The sequence below is a fragment of the Caretta caretta genome, chromosome 5 (genome assembly GCF_965140235.1).
Source record: "Caretta caretta isolate rCarCar2 chromosome 5, rCarCar1.hap1, whole genome shotgun sequence".
Classification (NCBI taxonomy): domain Eukaryota; kingdom Metazoa; phylum Chordata; order Testudines; family Cheloniidae; genus Caretta; species Caretta caretta.
In genome coordinates this window covers 49,441,544-49,467,550 of record NC_134210.1, presented here as the reverse complement: position 1 = coordinate 49,467,550, position 26,007 = coordinate 49,441,544, and the positions used below count along the sequence as shown (strand labels likewise).

At 46.7% G+C, this 26,007-nt stretch overlaps 1 protein-coding gene across 2 annotated transcripts in view; it reads right to left on the bottom strand.

Moving 5' to 3' along the window:
* Nucleotides 1-7,878: 7,878 nt before the first annotated feature.
* The window catches only part of LOC125636366 (uncharacterized), a 43,922-nt gene continuing 25,793 nt past the window's right edge, over nt 7,879-26,007 (bottom strand). The window contains exons 1-3 of one of the 2 annotated variants that reach the window (XM_075128241.1): nt 23,349-23,507; nt 9,099-10,420; nt 7,879-8,527 (exon numbers count right to left, since the gene is read on the bottom strand). In XM_075128241.1, the coding sequence (XP_074984342.1) occupies nt 8,253-8,527; nt 9,099-9,846 (1,023 nt within the window). In that variant the 5' untranslated portion in view covers nt 9,847-10,420; nt 23,349-23,507 and the 3' untranslated portion in view covers nt 7,879-8,252. Of the gene's footprint in view, nt 8,528-9,098; nt 10,421-23,348; nt 23,508-26,007 lie in introns of those variants that run through there. The other variant, XM_048849337.2, reaches the window with a different exon arrangement.

Sequence of the window (26,007 nt, the reverse complement as noted above, 5' to 3'; positions counted from 1 at the left end):
AGTGACTACCTGCTGAGCCCCTCTTCATTTTCCAACTCTTCAAACCTGTTCTTGAGCTCTATTTCTCCTTCACTGGCCTGTCTTTTCCTCTGCCTAGTTCTTTTAGTCACATGCTTCCACTGACCACTTTCCTCACCCAGTCTCCCCTCAGAATTCCTCAGTCCTGATTCCACCTGCAAGTCTGAGCTTTTCCCTTCAGATACCTCATGTCTTTGCTCTATCATCCGCTCAAACCCCTTCCTAAACTCAACCAGACTTTCCACCTGCATCTCCAAACCTTGGATCTTCTCCTCCATCAGCTCTATCAGACGGCATTTCATGCAGACAAAACTCTTACCAGGTAGCCCCTCCAGGATCATGTACATACTGCAGCTTCCACATCCAGCCATCTTCATTGTGTCTTCCACTACATGGGTCACTCCTACTGCTGACTCTGTATCTGCCATTGCCTTCCCACCTAAATCCTGTTAATCTGGGAAACACAAACCCCAAACAAGCACCACAGTACAAACTCCCCTTACAAACTCCCACTGAAACTCCCCTGTTTATACCTCTGTTTTCTGGTTCCTGTGCCGCTGCAGCTGTCTGCAGAAGATGGCTGCTTTACAGTGCTCCAGCAGCAAAAAACAGTCCTAAACCAGCTTAACCTGGCCAATTAAGAAGTCACCCTGGGTACTGGTATCCCTGGGTGGCATAGCGATGCTGTAGTGGCTCCTCAGGTGCCTTATCTCAGCTAATGGGACAGGAGGTATGGCTAGGAAAATGGGGGCATGGCTGGGGTGTCCCTAGGCCCCTGCTATCCGAAAACTGCCAGAACAACCCCTTAAGGCCATGAGCAGCTGAGGTAAAACACAGCAGCCCAAAGTCTGCTCTAATTTACATCAGGAGCTGACTCAGCATCTGGAGGACCCAGGGTCAGGGAACACAAAAGTAGTTAAAGCCCTATTTCTTTAAACCCATTCTGAACTGTGCTGAGCTCATCTCAGCCACAGTTCAGCATCTGGACCTTTACTCTTGAATAATGTAGCTTGAACATTCCCCCTACTATCACTGTAAGATACTGTTGAGCTATCAGAGGGGTAGCAGTGTTAGTCTGTATCCACAAAAACAACGAGGAATCTGGTGGCACCTTAAAGACTAACAGATTTATTTGTGCATAAGCTTTCGTAGGTAAAAAACCCACTTCTTCGTGCATCTGAAGAAGTGGAGTTTTACCTATGAAAGCTTATGCCCAAATTAATCTGTAAGTCTTTAAGGTGCCACCGGACTCCTTGTTGTTTTTGGTGAGTGATGTAATTTTAGCCATAGCAGACTGTCACCATGCCACCCTGGGTCACAAGTAAGAATACCAAATTCAAGACAAGCTGCTGAGAAATAGGGCAGACACACCCCAAAACTGGTGGTTATTCTTCCATGAGATATACCAAACCAACAAAAATTCTGTCTCAGCACACTGGCTAACAAGAAGTCAGAAATGCAGCCGCCTCAGATATTCCAGTTCTGGATTCAACACCCAGACACTAGACTTAATATTGGGTGGTTATTTAAAACCAATTTCATTAAATCAAAGGGTTCTTCTGATCCCAAAGGACCAGCCACATACCCAGGTCAATATATAACTCGGATCTTACCCAATAAACATACTCTTGCCAATCCTTTAGTATCTAATATCTAAAAGGTTTATTTATAAAAAGAAAGAAAGAAAAAGGAAGGTGAGAGTTAAAATTGGTTAAAGGAATCAAATATATACAATAAACGCAAAGTTCTTGGTTCAGGCTTGTAGCAGTGATGGCTTGTTAAGTCTCTGGTTGCTTCCAAATCATTTGAAGGTCCTCAGTCCTTTGATTAGAATGCTCCCATTAGTATAAGTTCATAGTCCAGAGGTTTGAGTGGGAAAGAGGCAAAATGGAGATGTTTCCAGGGTCTTTTATAGCTTCTGCCAAGTAAAGGGAAACCCATTGTTCTCACTGTGGAAAATTACAGGTAACAAGATGGTGTCTGGAGTCACATGGGCAAGTCACATGCCATGCATGCTTTGCGTAGTCATAATAGAGGCCATTAGCCATACTCTAGTTAGAGCGTTCACAGGAAAGTCCATTAAGTGTGGTTGGGCGTCTTCCCTTGTCCATTGTGAGTTAAGTATTCCTTGATGGGCCATTTAACTTGAATAGTCCTTTCAAGATGTGCAGGCTAAATACCTTGTGGTGTCATGTAGAAGCAAACACATTTGAGATACAGGTACATAGTTAATATTCATAACTTCAGATACAAAAATGATACATGCATACAAATAGGATAATCATATTAGGCAAATCATAACTTTTCCATAGACACCTTACTTGACACACTTTGCAAGATTTGTTGTGATTATATAACAGTGGTAGCAACAATGATCTACATAGTCATTTTAATCAGATAATGTCATTCCTAGTGTAACTCTGCAGGAGTTGCATTTACAGCAATGATTAATTTAGCCCAGTGTTTTTAGCTAAGGAGTAGGGATATGAGACTCAAATAAGAAACTTGCTGAATTTAAATATCAGTGAAGAAGAATACTCAGCCACCCATCCCTGATCCGGGCTGTTGTATTAAGATGGAATAAATGGGACAAAGCTGTTAACCTAACCTAGTCACTCTCCACCATTAAACTGTGTTAAACAAGGTTCAGGGTCTGGTATGCAGAGACATCTACCTGCTTAGTACCATAGCAAACATACCATTAAATGTCCTTTTAACCTTTTATTAAAGATGCAGAAAAGAAGGAAATACAGTTAAAACATTTGAAATGTAAAGTATTAAATAAGGCTTTCATGTTAATAACAGCCCTCGTTCCCTTTCCCTTTAGCTGGAGAGAGTTTTTTAGAAAAAAAAATTCCCTTCTCTGATGGTGTGTTAGAGAATATCAAAGGTGGTAATAACGGTCCTTTTGGGGAAATGGGAAGAAGATAGTTGAGATGGATTGTTGCTGTTAAAGTCCAGTCCTGTTTCATCCCAGGTGGTGTTTGTGATGCAGCTGGGGCTGATAGAAGTGGTGATATTTTAAAGAAGCCTTATTGAGGACAGGAACAAACCATCCTGATGTGCAGAAAAAACAGCAAATATGGGTTACCTAGGGAGGTGGTGGAATCTCCATCCTTAAAGGTTTTTAAGGCCTGGTTTGACAAAGCCCTGGCTGGGATGATTTAGTTGGGGTTGGTCCTGCTTTGAGCAGGGGGGTTGGACTAGATGACCTCCTGAGGTCTCTTCCAACCCTAATCTTCTATGATTCTATGTCATCTGGGTCCCTCTTTCTAGCCCGGGCTGATTGGGACATCTCTCAGGATTAGGACCAAGAAGGTCCAGGAGACAGTGGGGGTGACAGCCATGATAGTGAAGCTTGCTCTACTAGTCAATTTTTGTTCCCCAACATCTTTTTCTTTCAGGAGTGATGGGTAGAATAACCCAGTGATGAGCTGCCAAAATTTTAACAACCGGTTCCCTATAAAAAGTTCTGATTTAAGGGATGTGCCTCTGTCCTGCCCCTCCCATGCCCCCCCCAGGCTCCATCTGCCCTCCAGGCTCTGTCCTGCCCCCCCATACCCCCAGGCTCTGTCCTACCCCCTCCCGCCCTCACCCCAGGCTCCGTCCTGCCCCCCTGCCCTCCCCAGGCCCGTTCTCCATCCCAGGTGCCTGTTGGTGGTGCAGGAGTCTTGCAGCCCTTGCATCAGTGGGGTCGCTCCTGGTATGTGGGGCAGTGGCTCCCTGAAGGCAAAGGCTGCCATCTGCCCGATTCCCCACCGCAGGATGTGAGTGCCCCCGAGCAGCGGAGGCCGGACAGCCCCACAGCACAGGAGCGGGTGAGATGGGGGGGGGACGACTCACCCCAGCATGCCCAAGGCAGCCCCCAGCCATGGCACCAGCTGGCCCTGCCCTGCTCCTGGGGCAGAGGAGGCTGCACCCAGTCACATGGTGCCTGATCTCCCTGCCCAGCGCAGCTGGTCACACTTCCTGGGCTGGGCAGGAAGCAGCATGGAGCTCGGCCACGGCTGCTGAGTGAGGCAGCATCAGATTGGCCTCTGTGTTGCTTCCCCTGGGCCAAAATACTCCAAAGGGGACAGAGAGAAAGCAGGTGCATAGCCCGTTCCCCAGGCACTGGCCAGCAAAGCTTTCTGGGTGCATGGAGATGGAAGAAGAAGGGGAACATAGTGCATTGAGAGGTAGACCCCTCACAGAGCCCTACACCATGCACCCTCCCTAGCGCTGAGTCGGGGGCCCCCTTGGCCTGGGGGGCTGCCCCAGCCAAGGCCCCGCCTGGCTGGGACTTTCTGGGGTGGCGACTGTCTACCCAATCCCCCGTTCCCTGTGACCTGACCGCCCCCTAGAACCTCCGCCCCCTCCAACCGCTCCCTGCCCCTTATCCGACCCTTCCTCCCAGCCCTGGCCCCGCCCTGGCCCCGCCCCCTTACCATGCTGCTCAAAGTGGCAGGAGCTGCAGAGCTTCCCAGGAGCGGTCCAGAGCCCTGGAGCCAGCGGCGCGGCACGCTGAGGCTCTGCGAGAGGAGGAAAGGCGGGGGAGGGGCCGGGGGAGCCTCCCCGGCCGGAAGCTCAGGGAGCCCTAACAACCGGTTCTAAAGCTGCTTCTAAATTTAACAACCGGTTTGCATGAACTGGTGCGAACCAGCTCACCACTGGAATAGCCCATCCCCTCATTATATTGTCCTGCAATCAGGCCGAATATCTAGCAGATCAATTTAGATTCACTGATTTCCTGTTCCACACTTTTCCTGTTTACCAAGCATGATCTTAACACAGTCCTTGAGTAATATCAGGAGGGCTGAATTTGTCCAAATGAAAAGTCTGTCTTTTCTTTCATATCTTTTCCCATCAACATTTGTTATGGTAGGTTATGGTGACAGTTTATGAATGTACACTCACTTTTCACAGGTTTCAGAGGAACAGCCGTGTTAGTCTGTATTCGCAAAAAGAAAAGGAGTACTTGTGGCACCTTAGAGACTAACCAATTTATTTGAGCATGAGCTTTCGTGAGCTACAGCTCACTTCATCAGATGTTTACCGTGGAAACTTTTCACAGTTGAGCTTAAAGTTAGAGTAAATGTGTAGGCCCAATTATCACAACAGGGCTGTTGCTATTGAGAGACCAGGCAAAGCTAGGAGGGGAGGAAAGCTAGTCAGATCCTCCCTGCTTCAGACCAGTGGCCTGAGCTGCCAGGCCTCAGCTTTGCAAAGGGAAGGGAAAGGGGAAGATTAAAACACAGCCATTATTGCTCTCTCTGAACAGAAAGGGAGTGAAGATACTGACAGCACTCTAGTGCCCCTCTGGTCCCATGCTGAAGGGAGGATGGAAGATTTCCCCAGTGACGATAGCCTATTTCCCCTTCTTACAAGAATCTTACAGTATGTCTACACTATGAAAATTAAGTCGAATTTATAGAAGTCGGTTTTGTAGAAAGCGTTTTTATACAGTTGATTGTGTGTGTCCCCACACAAATGCTCTAAGTGCATGTAGTCGGCGGAGTGTGTCCACAGTACCGAGACAACCGTCAACTTCTGGAGCGTTGCACTGTGGGTGGCTATCCCACAGTTCCCGCAGTCTCTGCCGCCCATTTGAATTCTGGGTAGAAATCCCAGTGCCTGATGGGGCTAAAACATTATTGCAGATGGTTCTGGGTACATATCGTCAGGCCCCCGTTCCCTCCTTCCCTCCCTCCGTGAAAGCAAGGGCAGACAATCGTTTTGCGCCTTTTTTCTTGAGTTACCTGTGCAGACGCCATACCACGGCAAGCAGGGAGCCTGCTCAGCTAATCATCACCGTATGTCTCCTGGGTGCTGGCAGACATGGTACTGCATTGCTACACAGCAGCAGTTTATTGACTTTTGGCAGCAGACAGTGCAGTATGACTGGTAGCCGCCGTCGACATAGTCCTGGGTTCTCTTTTAACCGGGCGCTGGGGCAAACATGGGAGTGACTCAGCCAGGTCATTTCCCTTGTTTCGTCTCATGGCGATTCAGTCCTACCGGCAGTGCACTGTCTTTTAATCTGCAGCTAGCAGAAGATGATGGCCAGTAGTCATACTGCACTATCTTATGCCAAGCACCCAGGAGATGATGATGGCTAGCAGGCGTACTGCACAGTCTGCTACCAGCAAGATGTATAAAGATAGATGAAGTGGCTCAAAACAAGAAATAGACCAGATTTGTTTTATATTCATTTTCTCCTCCCTCCCTCCCTCTGTGAAATCAATGGCCTGCTAAACCCAGTTTTGAGTTCTATCCTTCAGGGGGCCATTCAGTTTCTCGCAAAGCCACCCCATTTGTTGATTTTAATTCCCTGTAAGCCAACCCTGTAAACCATGTCGTCAGTCGCCCCTCCCTCCGTCAGGGCAATGGCAGACAATCGTTCCGCACCTTTTTTCTGTGCAGATGCCAGACCACGGCAAGCATGGAGCCCGCTCAGGTCACTTTGGCAATTAGGAGCACACTAAACACCACGCGCATTATCCAGCAGTATATGCAGCACCAGAACCTGGCAAAGCGATACTGGGGGAGTAGGCGACATCAGCACGGTGACGTGAGTGATGAGGACATGGACACAGACTTCTCTCAAAGCACGGGCCCTGGCAATGTGGGCATCATGGTGCTAATGGGGCGGGTTCATGCGGTGGAATGCTGATTCTGGGCTCGGGAAACAAGCACAGACTGATGGGACCGCATAGTGTTGCGGGTCTGGGACGATTCCCAGTGGCTGCGAAACTTTCGCATGTGTAAGGGCACTTTCATGGAACTTTGTGACTTGCTTTCCCTTGCCCTGAAGCGCAAGAATACCAAGATGAGAGCTGCCCTCACAGCTGAGAAGCGAGTGGCAATAGCCCTGTGGAAGCTTGCAATGCCAGACAGCTACTGGTCAGTCGGGAATCAATTTGGAGTGGGCAAATCTACTGTGGGGGTTGCTGTGATGCAAGTAGCCCACGCAATCAAAGATCTGCTGATATCAAGGGTAGTGACCCTGGGAAATGTGCAGGTCATAGTGGATGGCTTTGCTGCAATGGGATTCCCTAACTGTGGTGGGGGCCATAGATAGAACCCATATCCCTATCTTGGCACCAGAGCACCAAGCCAGTGAGTACATAAACTGCAAGGGGTACTTTTCAATAGTGCTGCAAGCACTGGTGGATCACAAGGGACGTTTCACCAACATCAATGTGGGATGGCCGGGAAAGGTACATGACGCTCGCATCTTCAGGAACTCTGGTCTGCTTCAAAAGCTGCAGGAAGGGACTTTATTCTCAGACCAGAAAATAACCGTTGGGGATGTTGAAATGCCTATAGTTATCCTTGGGGACCCAGCCTACCCCTTAATGCCATGGCTCATGAAGCCATACACAGGCAGCCTGAACAGTAGTCAGGAGCTGTTCAACTACAGGCTGAGCAAGTGCAGAATGGTGGTAGAATGTGCATTTGGATGTTTAAAAGCACGCTGGCGCAGTTTACTGACTCAGTTAGACCTCAGCGAAACTAATATTCCCACTGTTATTTCTGCTTGCTGTGCACTCCACAATATCTGTGAGAGTAAGGGGGAGACGTTTATGGTGGGGTGGGAGGTTCAGGCAAATCGCCCGGCTGCTGGTTACACACAGCCAGACATCAGGGCGGTTAGAAGAGCACAGGAGGGCGCAGTGCGCATCAGAGAAGCTTTGAAAACCAGTTTCATGACTGGCCAGGCTATGGTGTAAAAGTTCTGTTTGTTTTGTCTTGATGAAATCCCCCGCCCCTTGGTTCAGTCTACTTCCCTGTAAGCTAACTACCCTCCCCTCCTCCCTTCGATCACCACTTGCAGAGGCAATAAAGACACTGTTGCTTCATATTCATGCATTCTTTATTAATTCATCACACAAATAGGGGGATAACTACCAAGGTAGCCCAGGAGGGGAGGTGGAGGAGAGAAGCACTAGGAGGGGTGGTGGAGGAGGGAAGGACAAGGCCACACAGCACTTTAAAAGTTTAAAACTTTAAAACTTATTGAATGCCAACCTTCTGTTGCTTGGGCAATCCTCAGGGGTGGAGTGGCTGGTTGGCCGGAGGCCCCCACACCACATTCTTGGGTGTCTGGGTGAGGAGGCTATGGAACTTGGGGAGGAGGGCGGTTGGTTACACAGGGACTGTAGTGGTAGTCTGTGCTCCTGCTGCCTTTTCTGCAGCTCAGCCATATGCTGGAGCATATGAGTTTGATCCTCCAGCAGCCTCAGCATTGAATCCTACCTCCTCTCATTACGCTGCCGCCACCTTTCAGCTTCAGCTCTCTCTTCAGCCCGCCACTTACTCTCTTCAGCCTGCCACCTCCCCTTCCTGTCATTTTGGGCTTTCCTGCCCTCTGACATTGTCTGCCTCCACGCATTCGTCTGTGCTCTGTCAGTGTGGGAGGACAGCATGAGCTCAGAGAACATTTCATCGCGAGTGCGGTTTTTTCGCCTTCTAATCTTCGCTAGCCTCTGGGAAGGAGAAGATCCTGTGATCCTTGAAACACATGCAGCTGGTGGAGAAAAAAAAAGGGACAGTGGTATTTAAAAAGACACATTTTATAGAACAATGGGTACACTCTTTCATGGTAAACCTTGCTGTTAACATTACATACATAGTACATGTGCTTTCGTTACAAGGTCGCATTTTGCCTCCCCCCAGCGTGTGGCTAGCCCCTCCCCGTGGCTAACAGCGGGGAACATTTCTGTTCAGCTACAGGCAAACAGCCCAGCAGGAACGGGCACCTCTGAATGTCCCCTTAAGAAAAGCACCCTATTTCAACCAGATGACTGTGAATGATATAACTCTCCTGAGGATAACACAGAGAGATGAAGAATGGATGTTGTTTGAACGCCAGCAAACATACACTGCAATGCTTTGTTCTTCAGTGATTCCCGAGTATGTGCTACTGGCCTGGAGTGGTAAAGTGTCCTACCATGGTGGATGGAATAAGGCTGCCCTCCCCAGAAACCTTTTGCAAAGGCTTTGGGAGTATATCCAGGAGAGCCACGAATGCCAGGGCAAATTAATCATTAACATACTTGCTTTTAAACCATGTATAGTATTTTAAAAGGTACACTCACCAGAGGTCCCTTCTCCACCTGGCGGGTCCGGGAGGCAGCCTTGGGTGGGTTCGGGGGGTACTGGCTCCAGGTCCAGGGTGAGAAACAGTTCCTGGCTGTCGGGAAAACCGGTTTCTCTGCTTGCTTGCTGTGAGCTATCTACAACTTCATCATCATCATCTTCCTCATCCCCAAAACCTGCTTCCGTGTTGCCTCCATCTCCATTGAAGGAGTCAAACAACACGACTGAGGTAGTGGTGGCTGAACCCCCTAAAATGGCATGCAGCTCATCATACAAGCGGCGTGTTTGGGGCTCTGACCCGGAGCGGCTGTTCGCCTCTCTGGTTTTCTGGGAGGCTTGCCTCAGCTCCTTAAGTTTCACGTGGCACTGCTTTGGGTCCCTGTTATTGCCTCTGTCCTTCATGCCCTGGGAGATTTTGACAAGGGTTTTGGCATTTCGAAAACTGGAATGGAGTTCTGATAGCACGGATTCCTCTCCCCATACAGCGATCAGATCCCGTACCTTCCATTCGGTCCATGCTGGAGCTCTTTTGCGATTCTGGGACTCCATCATGGTCACCTCTGCTGATGAGCTCTGCATGGTCACCTGCAGCTTGCCACGCTGGCCAAACAGGAAATTGAAATTCAAAAGTTCGCGGGCCTTTTCCTGTCTACCTGGCCAGTGCGTCTGAGATGAGAGTGCTGTCCAGAGCGGGCACAATGGAGCACTCTGGGATAGCTCCCGGAGGCCAATACTGTATAATTGCATCCACAGTACCCCAAATTTGACCCAGCAAGGCTGATTTCCGTGCTAATACCCTTGTCGAGGGTGGAGTAAGGAAATTGATTTTAAGAGCCCTTTAAGTTGAAAAAAAGGGCTTCGTCGTGTGGACGGGTGCAGGGTTAAATCGATTTAATGCTGCTAAATTCAACCTCAGCTCCTAGTGTAGACCAGGGCTTACTCTACAGTGGTAGTCCTAGGCTTCCCACAATCACATGGTGTTTAATAAGAAGGCAGGGCAGACTGGTCACCAGTTTATGGACTCCCTTTTTATGGGGTGCGTGGTTCACTCTCCCCTTCCTCCTGGGCTATTCAGTGGAGTGGAAGAGATCTGGGTCTTATTTAGTCTTTACCCAGTCCTGTTGATAAGAGCCTCCTTCAGCTGGTATTCCTATGCTGGGTCCTTCTGCTTGTTTCTTTTATCATATCCATCCTTTGTACTGTGCTGTGCAGCTTTAAGAGCTTCAGTCTCCAGCTGTTAGAGAACTATCTATGCCTGCATCCCCACTTCTGTTTCTTTTATTTCGCTGATCCAAATCTCCCTTGACAGCCGGGGAAGGTCCTATGAGAGAAGAAGGAGAATCCTTGATCTCTGAAAGGATTTCTTGATGCAAGGGATTAACTCTCCTAGAAATTTAACAGTGATTTTTCACAAATTCTGCACAGTGCTAATTACTTTGGAGCATTGTAACTTAAACCAGCTGGAATATAACTGCATGGCTTTCGATGTTTTCTGTACTGCCCACCCACCTACTATGTGCAGCAGATCTGTCTCACACTTCTTTAATGTAGCCTTGTCCAGTTGTGCATCGTTGTTAAATACATTTATTAGTGTTTCCCCTGTTGGACTGAAACATTTTGGTGTTTATATTTGATTGATAGTATAGAAAATGGAGAGGAGATAACCATACCTCTGGGGTGAAATCTTGGCCACAGTGAAGTCAATAGGAGTTTTGCCATTGACTTCGATGGAGTCAAAATTTCATGCTGTAGTCTGGAAGGAGATAACAAGGCTCTGAGATGATGTCCAATTGGCATGTACTGTGCTGTCTTTCAGTTAAATTCCAAGCCAAAAAACAAGGCTGTCACAGCACTGGGAGCTAAGTAATGAAGAACAATACATCACTACAAGTTCCAGACCTGCATATTTCAAACAAAAGGAAGTTTTTCCTAACAGCAGTCTAGGATACAATTGCGCTACCATATGCTGCTACTGCCATTGGAAACTAAGCTAATACACTTCTTAATAATGTCTTAGTTGGCTCCCTATAATGACTGAGTCCTTCAAATAATAGTTAGAATTTTCCAGATCATTTTAGCTAAGCAGTCTGGACCATCATCCAGCTAGAATCGGGGCCAAAAATCACTTTCAAGATGGAAGCCTGGCTGACTTCTTGTTCCATTCATTCACCACCAGCCTAACAAGAAATACAATCTGAGCCCCATGCATATGGCTAAGGAATATTTGGGATACAAACTCAGAATGACTAGAGCATACATTCTTAGAAATGAGTGGGAAAGTGCATGGAAAGGGCACAGCCTCTACAAACTGGGACAAATTCTGCTCTGAACAGTGTAACTGCTCCATTAAGGTCGACATTGGCCATTGTGTCTGACTGTATATTTCAAAGACTATGATTCGTACACTCTATTCCATAGGTATTACTACAGTTCTGATATTACAATTTATTCTGATGAAAGGTGTCATTATTGTGACTAACACGGCATGTCACGGACCAGAGATGATCCTCATTTGATGCAATGCTTGGGTTTAGCTCTTTGCCTGGACTAGACAGTTTCCCACACAATAAAAATACTATTTCACAATCTCGATTCTGTTCTCGTACAGCATCCCAATATCATAGTATCTGAGTCTGGTTCAACTAGTGCCCTACCTCACAAGAAGGGATACTGCTCCAGCTAGATGATGTGGTAATTATTATATATTTTGGTCCAGATCCCAGGCTAAGTCCAAGCTGTGCTTGATGCACCTCAAGAAGGAGGTGGGGTACAGCAAATTCTAAAGGCAACTGATTGCCCCAAGGGGCTCTTCAGCAGCCAGACACAATGGTATCCTAGCCATGCCCATCTTTCATAGCCATGCCCTATACACTAGGAGCTTCATGGGGCAGTGGTGATGGTGGCAGATTAACCATGATAGTAGCCCTATGCCACTGGAAGATTCCCCCATGTAGGGCAAAACCTCTATTTGCCATTTAATCTGTCTTAAAGCTGCTTTTCATCACTGGATCAGTATAAAGCAGTCTTTGCGGAAGCAAGGATCTGACCTGTGTCTGTATCGAAGCACAAACTTGTTTTCTTAGGAATGGTTTTGGGTAGTTTTGCTTTTGTTATTGCACTTATCTTTGGCTCGGAACAAAGATAAATTTACTGCCTTGGTGAATCTGTGAATAAAGATTCTCTAATTACTTTCACATTTGTTTACTGGATTGCTAATACAATATGATGGATAAAATGGAGTGAATTGGCCAGGTGGAAGCAGGATAACTTTTTGAAAAAGTGTTGATGACATGTCAATGTTGTCTACCTTGCCAGTGTAGGAGGCTACAGGGGTATCAGATAGGCACTGGCAGTTAGGATTTCCTAAGACAACTGTAACTGTTAATGCAGATTCCAAGGCTATGGTATGAATTTGGCAGTGAAAAAAATTCTAGCACTGGTCCTGAGGGAAAAGTGTAATTTGCTAATGGGCAACTCAAGAATGCTTGAATAATTTACCCCTAGCCACTTATTTCAAGACATTTTTATTAAAGATGCTATTGAACAAATCAGAAAGTTGGGTAAACTTTATTTTCCAAGGTATCAGCAAGGAACAGCATCCTGACCCACAGAGTTCCCTTGATTAAAAAATAGGTTACCTGTTGTGGATCTCTGCTCACTTCATCATTACAGTGAAGATGTGGGTCTGATTCTCCACTGCCTTGCACCTTATGTAGCCATTTATACATGTGCAAAGAGAGTACAACAAGGGCGTAAACCACCACTACATCACAGTAGTGTCTTGCTCCCATTTTATATTTTTACTGCACAGGTGTTTAATGACTACAGAAGTTGCAAGAATCGGGTCCATCAATATCCATGATGAATCCTTTGTCTATTTCTTTATCAATCAACTCCCCCTGTAAATGGTGTAGCTTGCTTACATAGCCTAGATTACCAGCTTTGGTTGGGATGAGTAAATTGCTGATCTTAACAGAAAGAGTGATGACTTTGATGTCTAGTTACACTGCCATGTTATATAATGAACATAGCTGAAAGTGAGGCACAGTACTTGCTACTGATATAGTTAATATAAGGCTGGCATGTACCTGGAGATCCTTCTTCGGGATGACACAAAATTTCACCCTAGCAACTTCTCTTGCATTGCAAAGTAAATATAGCTACACCATAGGAATAGTGTAGGAATGTACTAGTCAACTCAAATGTTAAAGGTGTGTAGAGGGCAGGGGCTGTTAATTAATTAAATATCTTTCTTTTAAAGTGTAGGTCCTGGGAAGTTAGCAAATTGCAGAACAGCTGGTTTATGAACACATGAGGCCAGATCCTCAAATTATGCAAATAGGTATATCTCCATTGAAGACAGATAGAAGCTATGCTGAGTCAGCCCTTTTGTGACTCTGGCCCAAGATACTGACATGTTCCACTGCTGATTTCTATAGTACTAAGGGCTTGCTTGTGTTCTCACACTGTTGTAAACCAGGAACATCTCCATTGCATTAAATAGAGCCAAGTCTGGTCTACATGAGAGAAGAATCAGAAACTAGTTAAATGTTAGTACTTAGATTTTAAAAATATTGTGCACTTTTTATGCTCCTAAGAGTCAGCATTTAGGTGTGTAAGTAAGTGCATTTTTTTGTCTGGTGCCAAGAAAGCAGATGTGCGTGTTATTTCCCAATAGTCCTGGGCAGGGTCACACAGCTAATTCAACACCTCTCAAAAATGGGTGGATGTCTAGACACATAATGGAATTTTGAAATAAAGTTATTTGGGTATGTTTCATTGTGGTCAGCTAAATTTAGCTGGGTGACACCCATGACTAACAAACACTGAAGATTCTAAAATTATAAAATCACAGCAGCATGAATGCTTCCAATAAGCTGCTACAAAGTGCCTCTAAGGTCTGGCTCAGAAGGGACTGTAATAAAATTCAGGGAGCAAAATTCTATGGTTGTCAAACAGAACACTATCTATAGTGGTAAAAATCATCTCATTTAAATATACCCTGCTAACCGAAGAAGTAGTACAAAGAAAACCAAATGACATATCTTTTCATCTACACACCATGAAATCAAAACAAAAGTTTTCCTCCTGCCTTTCCAATCACTCCTTCAGCGTTTTCTTCAAAGGATCCTCCTCATCCCCCCTATAACGATCTGTGGGGGGTTTTCACTGGGTTCTGTCCTCGGTCTCCTTGTCTTCTTATCCACAAACACAAATTCAATAGTCATCTCTATGCTGACACCTCACACATCTCTCTCTTTACTCCAGACCTATCTCCTTTCATGCAAACTGGAATCTCAGCCTGTTTCGGACATCTCCTCATGCATAGCTAATAGTCAACTCAAGATCAACAAGGCTAAAACAGAGCTCTTCATCTCCACCCCCACCCCCATCCAAGCCTTCCTCACTATCTCCTTTCTTGATCACTGTGGATAACACCACCATCTGTCTGGTCACTCAAGCCCATTACCTGGGCATCATCTTCAATTGGGACCACCCTAGGTTCTCACATCCAGACTATGGGTATGTCTATACTACCCGCCAGATCGGCAGGCAGTGATCGATCCAGCGGGGGTCGATTTATCACATCTAGACAGTGAGGTAAGAAGATCTAAGTATGTTGACTTCAGCTACATTATTCACGTAGCTGAAGTTGCATAACTTAGATCGATTTCCCCCTCCCCCCACAGTGTAGACCAGGCCTTAGTCTAAATCTTGCAGGAGTCCGTCTGCATAACATCTCTAAAATGCAGCCTTTTCACCTATCTGCCCAGCTAAAACTCTTGTCCGGTCTCTCATCATCTCTAGTCTTGATTGCTGCAACATCCTTCTCTCGGGCCTTGACAAATACAAACTTACCCCGCCGTTATCCATTCAGAACCCTGCTGCAAAGATCTTTTTCCTAGCCCATTGCTTTGACCATGTCACCCTTCTCTTTGCAGCCCTCCACTAACTCCCTTTAGTCTATCGTCTCAGACAGAAGCTACTTGTCTTCACTTTCTTCCATGCTGCCCCTAACATTTTGGGAGGAGCTCCCCATAATCATTTGCAAAAGCTACCTCGTCCACCTGCAAATCCCTCCTTGAAACTCTCCTGTTCCATGATATGGAAAACCTTAATATGGCTGGGCTGCTGGTGTGCTGAGACCTCTGCCTATCATACTGACCAATATTGTCTCAGTGTTTCCTTACACCCCATCTATCTGTTTGAATACATATACTGTCATATTTTATACTTAGATTGTCAGCTTTTTGAGGTGGGGACTGTCATTTTTTTTGTTCTATGTTTGTACAGCACCTAACACAATGAGGTTCTGGTCTATGACTAGGCTTCTAGGTGCTACGGTAATAATAATACATTGCTATTAATGCAGTTGTAATTAATGCCTCCAATTCTCATGACAAACTAAGCAGCAGAATTTTGGTGCTTTAAATTTGCTGAGAAGAAAATATTTCCCCCACAAAAGCTAGCCCTTCCAAGTCTATTCTATATAAGTTCCTATATCATACCTATTACCAAGGTATATGGGCACAGAGCATCTCAGTGCAATAAAACAATGTAATGCACTCAACACTTCTTCCTTTCTTTCTTTCTCATTGAAATGTTAGTTATATTTCCAGAAGCATGAAATACTCCTATTTTGGCCCAGCACCTCGTATAGCATAAACATTTTTCAGTTCAATTAAAAAAAAACAACCACACTGCCACCTTAAGCATTTTCTTTTTTTCCGTAAAACCATTACAACAGCTACAACAATTTTATAGCCGTATCAGCCTATAAAGACCACAGGTCCATGTTTCCATACCAATGACTTTCAATAAAACACCTGTTGACCTGGTTGGGAAATGTGGCTATGTGCCATACTTTTGTGAGTTTCTCCAATTTAGTGTTTCTTACAGGGAAGTGAATGCGAGTGTAAAATACCAACCTACACCTGTTTATTCCCAAGTACAAGATAAGTGATAGAAGCAGACTAAGAAATGCCAGACTGGCTGCAGTTCCCCTATTGCCTTAATGGCATAGACACAACTGATAAGCCAATAGCATACATCATTATTTTGCAAATCTGATCTGTTGCAAATTGATCATGGGTCTCATTTGCAAACGTGGCTGCTTAAATAACCTGCGCACGTTCCACAGCTACTTGTGTAAACAGGCACGTAAGCAGCGCTAAACAAGAGTGCTCTTTTTGTGCCACACTCTTACATGCCCATCTGTAGCATTTATGTATGCAGTTTGCCTGACCACTTTTGAAAAATGAATCTGTTACAGTACAGCAACTGCCGTCAGTGAAAATATTTTATACTGTAGAGCAGTAAAAATCAAATCCCACCCACAACATACAAGTCAATTAGTCTTCTAAGTAGTAAGGAGCCAAACCAAATGGAATTAGCCATTTAATGTAATCTCCCTTTGTGGCTGGACTCCCTTTGTGGCATATCCTCAGAGATGCTGGATCAGGGAATTTGGGGGGATGGAAATAAAGGTGGTTTCCCACCACTTGATCCCTGGGGGGTTTATGCATGTCCTATCCCCTCCCCTTCTGATGCTATATATGCTGCTAATACTTAGATGGATGGATGATGGGAGACACTGTGAAGTTTTTATGGCCATGAATTTGGTTTGACCTCATGAATAGTGGTGCTATAAGTTGGGGAGGCAGATCTTCCCCAAAACAACCAAAGAAAATTCTTTGACACATGCCCATCCATCAGATATTTTATTACGGCTCGCAGTTCAGTTTTACACTCCCTCACTTACTTCTCCTTTAAAATTCATTAGTAACCATGGAAACAAGAATGTCAACAATATGGACAGTTGAATGACACCCAAAAGTGCAGTATGACATGAATTTATACTAGGATTTGGAAAGATTGCAAAGATTTTGAAGCTACAGGAATTATGTCCCCAATTCTCAGTCTGCATTTTAGACAGGAAGGGAGATGGGGTGCAAAAGTGGCTGTATTTTAGAGGCTACTATGGCGCTGTACAGTCCTCTGTGGATTTTGGGAAGCAGATAATAGCCAAAACATATTGTATCCTGACCATACTCTGCCCTTACATCTAACTGCTGACCTCCCTCCTTCTCACTGCTCCTTCCTCAACCTGTGCACTGGTGACTTGGTGCTCTACACTGGCCAGGGAGGCTCCCCACACAAAAAATATTTTCTCAAGGGTCTGTTTCTACCCCTTTATGCTGCTAGAGTAGCATAGAGGGGCCTCCATGGAACTGAGAATTCGGCCCTATGTGATGGTTATCAGGCAGACAGACAAATAATGAATTAATTAGTCAGCCCAAGGATGATAACATTTTTGCCCGGAACAGCAAGAATGAGAGAAAATGAGGCTGTCTAGTAGGACACTTCCAAGTGAATAATAATTAACCATAGCCATTGTATTTTACTAAGAAACAATAATGTTAATCATCCAGAGCAGCGACAGCCAATTTATAAAGAAGCCTGTTTCTATAACATGGAATTTCCTGATGTCGTTCATAATATCCAGAAGCAGCTCCCTCTTTGGAGGGGCAACACGCTCCTTATGGATGATATTTAAGACACCTGTGTAAAGGTACTGCATTTCATTCTCATGTTACAGGTTTTTCCAATGTGTTTCTTCAAAACATTCCTGTTCTCACTCACCATTTTTCACAAAACACCCTCATCCAATTATCACAGCTTTAGGGTCCTGAAGAAATGAGCGCAATCACTCACTGTAGTTAAATGTTTCATATTTTATTAGGACCTGCATACAATATGCAACGTGGAGGTTTCAAATGAAACACTCCATATCTTTATCTATACATCACACACACAATCAAATCCACCAAGACAGAGATTTCTCTCTTGTGCAACTTTTGTATTGCAGTGATAGTTTTTGGAAGGCTGCTTGTAGTCAGATGAGCAAATCATTTGCAAGAATGACCTATTCTGTGGTCAAGAATGCTCAGCTAACAAGATACAAAAGTCATATTGTATTGGCAACATCCATATCTTGTTACCAATATGGAGATAATAAAAAAGGATGACGCTGCAGGGTCTCACTAAGACAGGGACCTTTGCAGAGCATGTAGGTATCCCCAGCCGCCCTCCTTCAGGGCTTTGAACTTCACTGAAAGGGAACTTTGTTTCCTTGTCCAGTGATCAGTCAGCTGTGTTAAACAATTAGAAGGGTTTGTATAAGGCCCAGCGAGCTGCCAATAAGATAAGAATTTCATATTAAATGGCATCATTAAGAGTTCAGTATTCCAGGATTGATTTGTCTCAGCTTTCAAAAGCTGAGGTGCATTAGTAAATGTAAAAGGTACTTCAGATGGCAATTTTCAACATGGAGGCATAAATTATTGAGAGGCATAAAACTAGCTACCTTACAAATAAACCACTGCCAGAATAACGGCCCCACACTACCTACGCTTTAGGGATTCTTAAACTTCATTGCACCATGACCCCCCCTTTGATAACAAAGTTACTACATGACTCTGGGAGGGGGGGTAGAACCTGAGCCTCGCCTGAGTGGAGCTTGGGCTTCACCTTCAGCCCTGGGTCCCAGCAAGTGTAATGCTGGCCCTGGCAACCCCATTAAAATGGAGTCATGACTCACCTTGGGGTCCTGACCTACAGTTTGAGAACCACTGGCTTAAAGAAAGGTGATGGAGAAAAGCTAGCACTAAATGTAATTGTTGTTTGATCTCCCTTGCCTGTCCTGAGAAACTGGAGCCAGAGTTACTGGGAAATGATGCTGCTGATCCATTGGGGAATAAGGCAGTTGCCCACATTTACTGAAGGCAACACCTTATATCATTCAACCATCCTGACAGCTGCATTCCCCACATTGACTTATCTCCTTGGATGTGCGCTGTGGTTTTTAGCCCCATTTCTCCTCATCCTCTGGGCAGATAATAAAAAGGAGAAACATTAAAAGTGCAATATAAATGTATTTATTGAAACCCTGATTTCCAGCGACAGATGGAGGAAACTATTTAAGTAGCTTTATAAGACAATATAATGTAATAAGCTACAACACAGCAGGGGAAAGAGAAAAGGGCCACAACCATAAAAAGCAAGACTGAAACAAAGGAGCCATATAAAATTCCTATTCAGGCACAGAAGAAGAAATAAAAAGAGAAAGAACAATAAAAGAGACATATTAAAAATGACCTTAAAATAATGTCTATTCTATACCATTAGACTTGGTTGCTTGGGACCTATATTTTGAGACATCAGCACATTAAACTCCGGATATTGTATTGGAAACCTGAGCTTGCATGGTTAACAGGGACAACTGTCTCTGAATAATTACCCCCAAGATACTGGCTGTATTACTCAGACGACTAGCACTTTTGTCCATTTCCACTGCAGAAGAAGTTATTGTTTGTGTCACAGTGGTTAATTCCTATAGGATGTAAATATTTTAACCAATAAGCTGGCTCATTGTGATGTTAAGTGGCATAGTCCAGTAGTTAGGGCACTGCACTAGGAATCAAGCAGCCTAGGTTTTATTCCTCGCAATGCCACTGATTTGTGTGACTGTAGGCAGGTCACTTCACCGCTCTTACTAGTAGTTGTTGATGGTGTGTGTGTGTGTGAGAAAGTGAGTGAAACTCAGTTCAAAAGTTATTATAATTTGTGGCCTTCCTGAAAATATATGCATAATATGCTAGTTAATGAAAACAAACCTAATGGTTAGCCAATTTTCTTGAGACTAATAATACATAAATAACATTTCAGTGGTAGACTGTATGGTTATTAAACGGTTACTGCACGTGCCTCAAGATGAAACCTTGTCTTGCCCGCCCATATAGGGTTGCCAACTGTCTAATTGCACAAAACCGAACACCCTAGCCCCTTCCCCGAGGCCCCTTCCCCTTCCTCACCCCTTCCCCGAGGCCCAGTCCCCCCACTCACTACATTCCCCCTCCCTCGGTGGCTTGCTCTCCCCCACCCTCATTCACTTTCACTGGGCTGGGGCAGGGGTTTTTGAGGTGTGGGAGGGGATGAGGACTCTAACTGGGGATGCAAGCTCCGGGGTGGGGCCAGAAATGAGAGGTTCAGGGTGCGGGAGGGAGATCTGGGCTGGGGCAGGGAGTTGGGGTATGGGAGGGGGTGAGGGCTCCAGCTGGGGGTGAGGGGTTTGGGGTGCAGGAGAGGGCTCCAGGTTTGGGGGGGCTCAGGGCTGGGACAGGGGTTTGGGGCACGGGCTTACCTCGGGTGGCTCCCGGTCAGCAGTGCAGCAAGGCTAAGGCAGGCTCCCTGCCTGTCTTGGCAGCATGCTGCGTCCCAGAAGAGGACAGCAGGTCCAGCTCCTAGGAAGGGGAGCCAGGAGGCTCCGCATGCTGCTCTCACATGCAGGCACTGTCTGCCCCCACAGCTCCCATTGGCTGTGGTTCCCGGGCAATGGGAATGCGGAGCCAGTGATCGGGGTGGGGACAGTGTGCGGAGCCACATGGCCCCCACCCCTTGCCTAGGAGCTGGACCTGCTGCCTGCTTCCAGGGCGCAGCTTGGTGCCAGGACAAGTAGGGACTAGCCCACCTTACACCCACAGCGCCATCGACTGGACTTTTAATGGCCCGGTTGGCAGTGCTGACCGGAGCCTCCAGGGTCCCTTTTTGACTGGGCATTCCAGCTGAAAACTGGACATCTAGCAACTCTACCCCCATAATAGCAGCCAGCCAGTGCAGGGTAGGGCTGTGGACTGTTTCCTCAGCTCCACTTGTAAACAGCTGAACACAAGGCCTGCTTACGTGGGTTGTGCACTCACTTGCAGATTTTCACTCTCAATGAGCAGCCAAAAAGGTCTTTCCCAGATGAAAAACAAGCCTTCTAAAGCCATGCCCAACAAGAAAGGGGGGGGGGGGGCGGTAATTAGTCAGTTCAAATTCCCTTCACCATTAATGGGACCTATACATTCATATCAAATAAAGTTTAGGTCCCTGTGTTTGGAAACTGACGGGCTCTATTAATACATTCTCAGCCTAAATGTGAATTCTAACAGTTCATCTTTCTTCTAGATATTTGACAAATACAATCGGGGTGGATATTCTTGTTCTTGAGGGAGATTTTTAATAAAGACTACAGATATATAGTTCTCAGCTCTTTTGGTAAGCAGGCAGGTGTCCCTGTGTAGCGTCTGGTACTTATTATTTCTTTCCGAGGGACAAGCACCTAAAATCAGGATATTGTATTGGAAACCTGAGATAGCTTACTACACCTGAACAGCGATCACTGGATAATTCCTTCCAGAAGGATGTAAGGCCGGTAATGGCAAAGCAGTGCAAAGGGCATGACGAATACTCAGGTATTTTTTTCCCAATAATATATATTATATTACAACAAAAAACTACATTAAAAGAACATTATTCAGGTTTGAAAGTCAACCACTCAAAAGTTAGGAAATGCCAGAATTAAGGTCGCCGGTGCAAGTGTCCCGTGTGTATGCATTATGATACAATACTTATAGTCTGTAGTCTTTATACGATCACATAAAAAGCAAACTGACAAAAAAGAAACTTTCTCAGGTGGCATCGTATTGACACATGCATGGTTCCTCAGCAGGGTTGGAAACTATAGATCCACTGCACAGACCTCTGCCATTTAAGCTACTGTAATAAATGACACCAACAGTAAATTGTCATCTTCTAGCTGGGCCAGAACTAGATGGGGATGCGAGAGACATTTTGCCAGCAGATTTCACAGATATTTGCTGACAGCAGACGAATGGTGAGACTCGGGAATCTTGGGTTCCATTTTAGGCTTTAAAGGGGAGTGTACTCTAGTAGGCACAGACTCTTCTATTTCCCCAAGCTTGACCCCCTTCTTTCCTGTCCCCTCTAACCTGGTCCTGTCCCAGTCCTGTCTCTTCCTGACCCAGGCTCCTCTTCCCAGGCCCATTCTCTTCACCTAGCCAGTCCTAGTCTCCACTCCTCAGGCTTCTCATCAGAACCCCAGTCTCCTTGCTTAGCCAGTCCTAGTCTCCCGCTCTGGGCTCACTGTCTGAGTTCCAATCTTCCACCCTGATCCCAAGTGATTCCCCCTCCACACGTCCAGTCCCAATCTGCTTGCCCAACCAGTCTCAGCTACCCACTCCTGCCCCAATTCCCTTTCCCCAGTCTCCTTGCCCAGCCAGACCCCAGCCTTTTCTCCATCTCAGAGTCCCCTGCCAGACAACTGGCTCTCAGATACCCCACCATTTTTATCACTGGCTCCCAGTCCTAGTCTCTCCCGCGGCAGCTCCCAATCCCAGCATCCCTGCACAATCAGTCCAAGCCTTCCCTGTCCTCCTGGCTCCCAGTCCGTCTTCTTGCCCAACCAGTCCTAGACTGACTTCCTCCGGCAGCTCCTAGTCTCCCTCTCAGGTCCCAGTCCCAGTCTCCTTTCCCAGCCAGTCCCAGTTTCACTTCCCCCTCCTCCTGTCCCAGTCTTACCAGATGCCTCATCCCAGTCTACTCCTTTCCCTCCCCTTGGTCTGACCTTTGTATTCTAATCAGACGGCTTCTGCCCATGTGCCGCCAATGTGGGGGCCATTGTGAGCATAGGAGAGGCAGGCTGCTGGCTCTCCTTTCCAATGCCCAGCTTTAGAAGGAAAGTCCTTTTTAAATCCCTGTAGCCTGAGGCTGGAGCATGCTCAGTTGCTCTGTTGGGATGGTTCACGTGCAGTCTGGTAGGTACGAGGTGCTGTGAGAGGCTCAAGCATGCTCAGTGAGGCTGGAACCTTCAGAGATTATAGCTGTTAAAAATGATCACGTGCAAACTGATTTTTCAAAGGATTATATCTCAGCCAAATTTGGGCAAATTTTCATAGGGATGGCAAAATGGAACTCAGACACAAAGGCCAAATTTTCTTTCTCTGCGCCAAGGTCTGGGGGTCCTAAACATTTGAAAGAAAAGGGCTTAATTTTTTTTTAACAAGGACAAAACACCATCTTTTCCCCTAGCCTCATTCTCGGAAACAGCTGAACAGTTTTGGCTAAATTTCCCCCCAAAATATTCAGCTTGAAGCAGACATCCCGCATGGAAAATTTTAGCCTAAATGGTTTGGTAAAGTTAAAAGCAACTGAAAACAGGGTCTTACAATGGGAAGTGTTGGGCAACCTTAATAGACATTGCTACCGGCCTGCCTATACTATTTAATTTCACCACAAAGTGTGCAAAAGATATTTTGAATGTTGTCAGTCATTCTGTCACACTCTTAAGCACCAAGAAGCTCTTAAATACCTTATATGGTCAAATGAATGAAATTTGAAATACTCACCTGCACTTGATTCTTCAGAGGCAGTGTGGCTCATAGAGGGTCCTGTTAATGATACTATCGTTCAACAGATGTTCAGTGCATCAGACGTTTATGTGCATGGAAGGAAAGTGGAAATATTTACCAGCTGACTGATTGCACTGCAGCCATTGTAATGCATGCTGGAATGCAGCAATGGCTTATGAATCAACTCATCTGTCTTTTCCATTAGTGAGGCCTTCTGTCTCATGTGTGCCAACTGCAGGATCTGAACATTCATCTTTCCTCTTCCCAGCTCGTCCGAGGTGAAATGCACTCTGACAGTCAGCACAAAACCCTTCGCAACATTTAAGCTGCCCGCAGTGGGGGGCTGCATGGAAGGCGCAGCCATACAAGCGAGCCTGTGCACATTACAGAGGGAGTCTCCATCCTTAGTACCGGGTTTATAATGGCGCCAGGCCCATGCTCAAAAGGGACCCTGGCCTGGCCTGATGCTTCACTTGTGCTGTGGCCAAACTGGCACTGGCTGCTCTCCACCCCCCCATCCCCTTCTGCCACTGGCCCTCTTGGCAGCCTGGCCAGCCCAGGGTTTCTCCCCACCCCGTGACCTGACCTGCTGGTTCCTCCCCACTCCCTCCCCCTCCCCCCCCCCACCGCCCACTTGCTCCTCTCGGCCAGCTGGCTGAGGCCTCCTCTCCGCCCCCTGTCATCAGCAGGCAGTTCCTGGCTGCCTGCCAGTGAGGCAGGCAGAGAGGAGCCCTCAGCTGCTGCCGCTCCAGCCCCACCTCCTCTCCCCAGCAGCTCGTATCACTTAGTGGAGCAAGCAGGGGTGTGTGTGTGGCTAGTTCAGCAGGTCCAGGTCAGGGGTTTCTAGCTGTCGTGTGCTGCAGCCAGCTGGGTGCCCCTGTGGTGTCTGCACATCGATTGCGCGGCCAGCGCCTCCTCCCTGGGCTCTCAGATCCCACACCCCGTGCACTTGCCCTGGCCTGGCCCTGCCTCGGCCATTATTCTAATGCAGAGGCCAGGGAGCATGACTGGGGATTCAGGTTGCGGGAGGTCTGGTTCAGGAATTGAGGTTTGGGAGGAGCCCTGGTCTGGTGGGCAGTAGGGAGGTTGAGGTCGAGAACGGTCAGTTTATAGAGGAGTCTGATCCAGTTTGGGCTGGAAGGGGGAGTCTAGTCCATTTTGGGGGTTTGGTCTGGAGAGGGATGTGGGCCTTGTCCGGTTTGGGGGTGGGGTTCAGTCTGGGGAGGGATGTGGGTCTGGTCTGATTGGCGGGTTGGCTCAGTCTTTTGGGGGCACAGCTGGTCCAGATCCTAGGCTCTGTGCCTCTCTGCCTGGAGGGAAGGACTAGCAAGACGAATGTGAATAATGACTCTGTAAATAAAATGTATTAAAGTTTTTCATATTTTTTTATTTTTAAAATGTTTTCAACAATTTTTTAAATCCGCCCCAATTTCATACACTGATTTAATTCAAGCCCTGGTAGTTCATATGAGAAATGTGAAGGATGAGATAGTGTGACGGTGGCTGGTGTAGGGTTGCCAACTCTCTTAACTGCACAAAAACCAAACACCCTGGCCCCACCCACTGCCCCTGTCCTGCCCTGCCCCTTCTCTGAGGCCTCACCCCCACTCACACCATCCTCCTCCCTCCATTGCTCGCTCTCCGCCACCCTCACTTACTTTCACTGGGCTAAGGCAGGGGGTTGGGATATAGGAGGGGATGAGGACTCCAGGGTGGGGCCAGAAATGAGGGGTTCAGGGTGTGTGAGGGGGCTCCAGACTGGGGCAGAGGGTTGGGGCATGAGAGAGGGTGAGAGTTGCAGGCTCTGGGAGGGAGTTTGGGTGTGGGAGGGAATTCCCACATGGGGCAGGGGATACAGGCATGGGAGGGGGTTCAGCGTGTAGACTCTGGCCAGGCGGCACTTAACTCAGGCAGCTTCCCAGAAGCAGCTGGCATGTCCCTGCAGCCCCTAGGTGGAGGGGCCAAGCAGCTCTGTGCGCTGCCCTTGCCCTCCGGCACCGGCCCCACAGCTCCCATTGGCCAAGGTTCCCAGCCAGCGAGAACCTAGGGGCCGCAGGGACATGCCAGCCACTTCTGGGAGCCTCGCGGAGCCAGGGCACACAGGGAGCCTGCCTTAGGTCCGCTGGACCACTGACCGGACGTTTAATGGCTCGATCAGGAGTACTGACCAGTGATACCAGAGTCCCTTTTCAACCAGGCATTCCGTCAAAAACCTGACACCTGGCAACCCTAGGCTGGTGTTCTGGCCAACTTTGGATTTTGTTAGCTGTTTTTACCCACTGTGTTTTATTTTGTATTTTTTTCTCTTAGAATTTTTTTATGTACACTTTTGAGTCTTCTTTTCACCCTAGGGCTGGTACCCTAATGGCAGCCACTTCCATCTTCACCTTAAACTTGTAAATATTGTAAATAAAACCTGCGCAGCTGTGTGCTGTGTCAAAGACAACTCCTGTGTCGATCGCCTGTCTTTTACAATCGTTCCCCATGGGGCCCCACAAATATGTTTAGAGCTGAGTCCACAAAAAATTAATCTGGTCCTGTCCCAGGGTGACTTTCATTGGGCCACCACACAAAGGACTACTGGAGGCAGGCCCAGGGAGAGGCCATTGGAACCACTCTTATATGTATTTTGCCCCCAAACTCCTGTTTTGGGGGA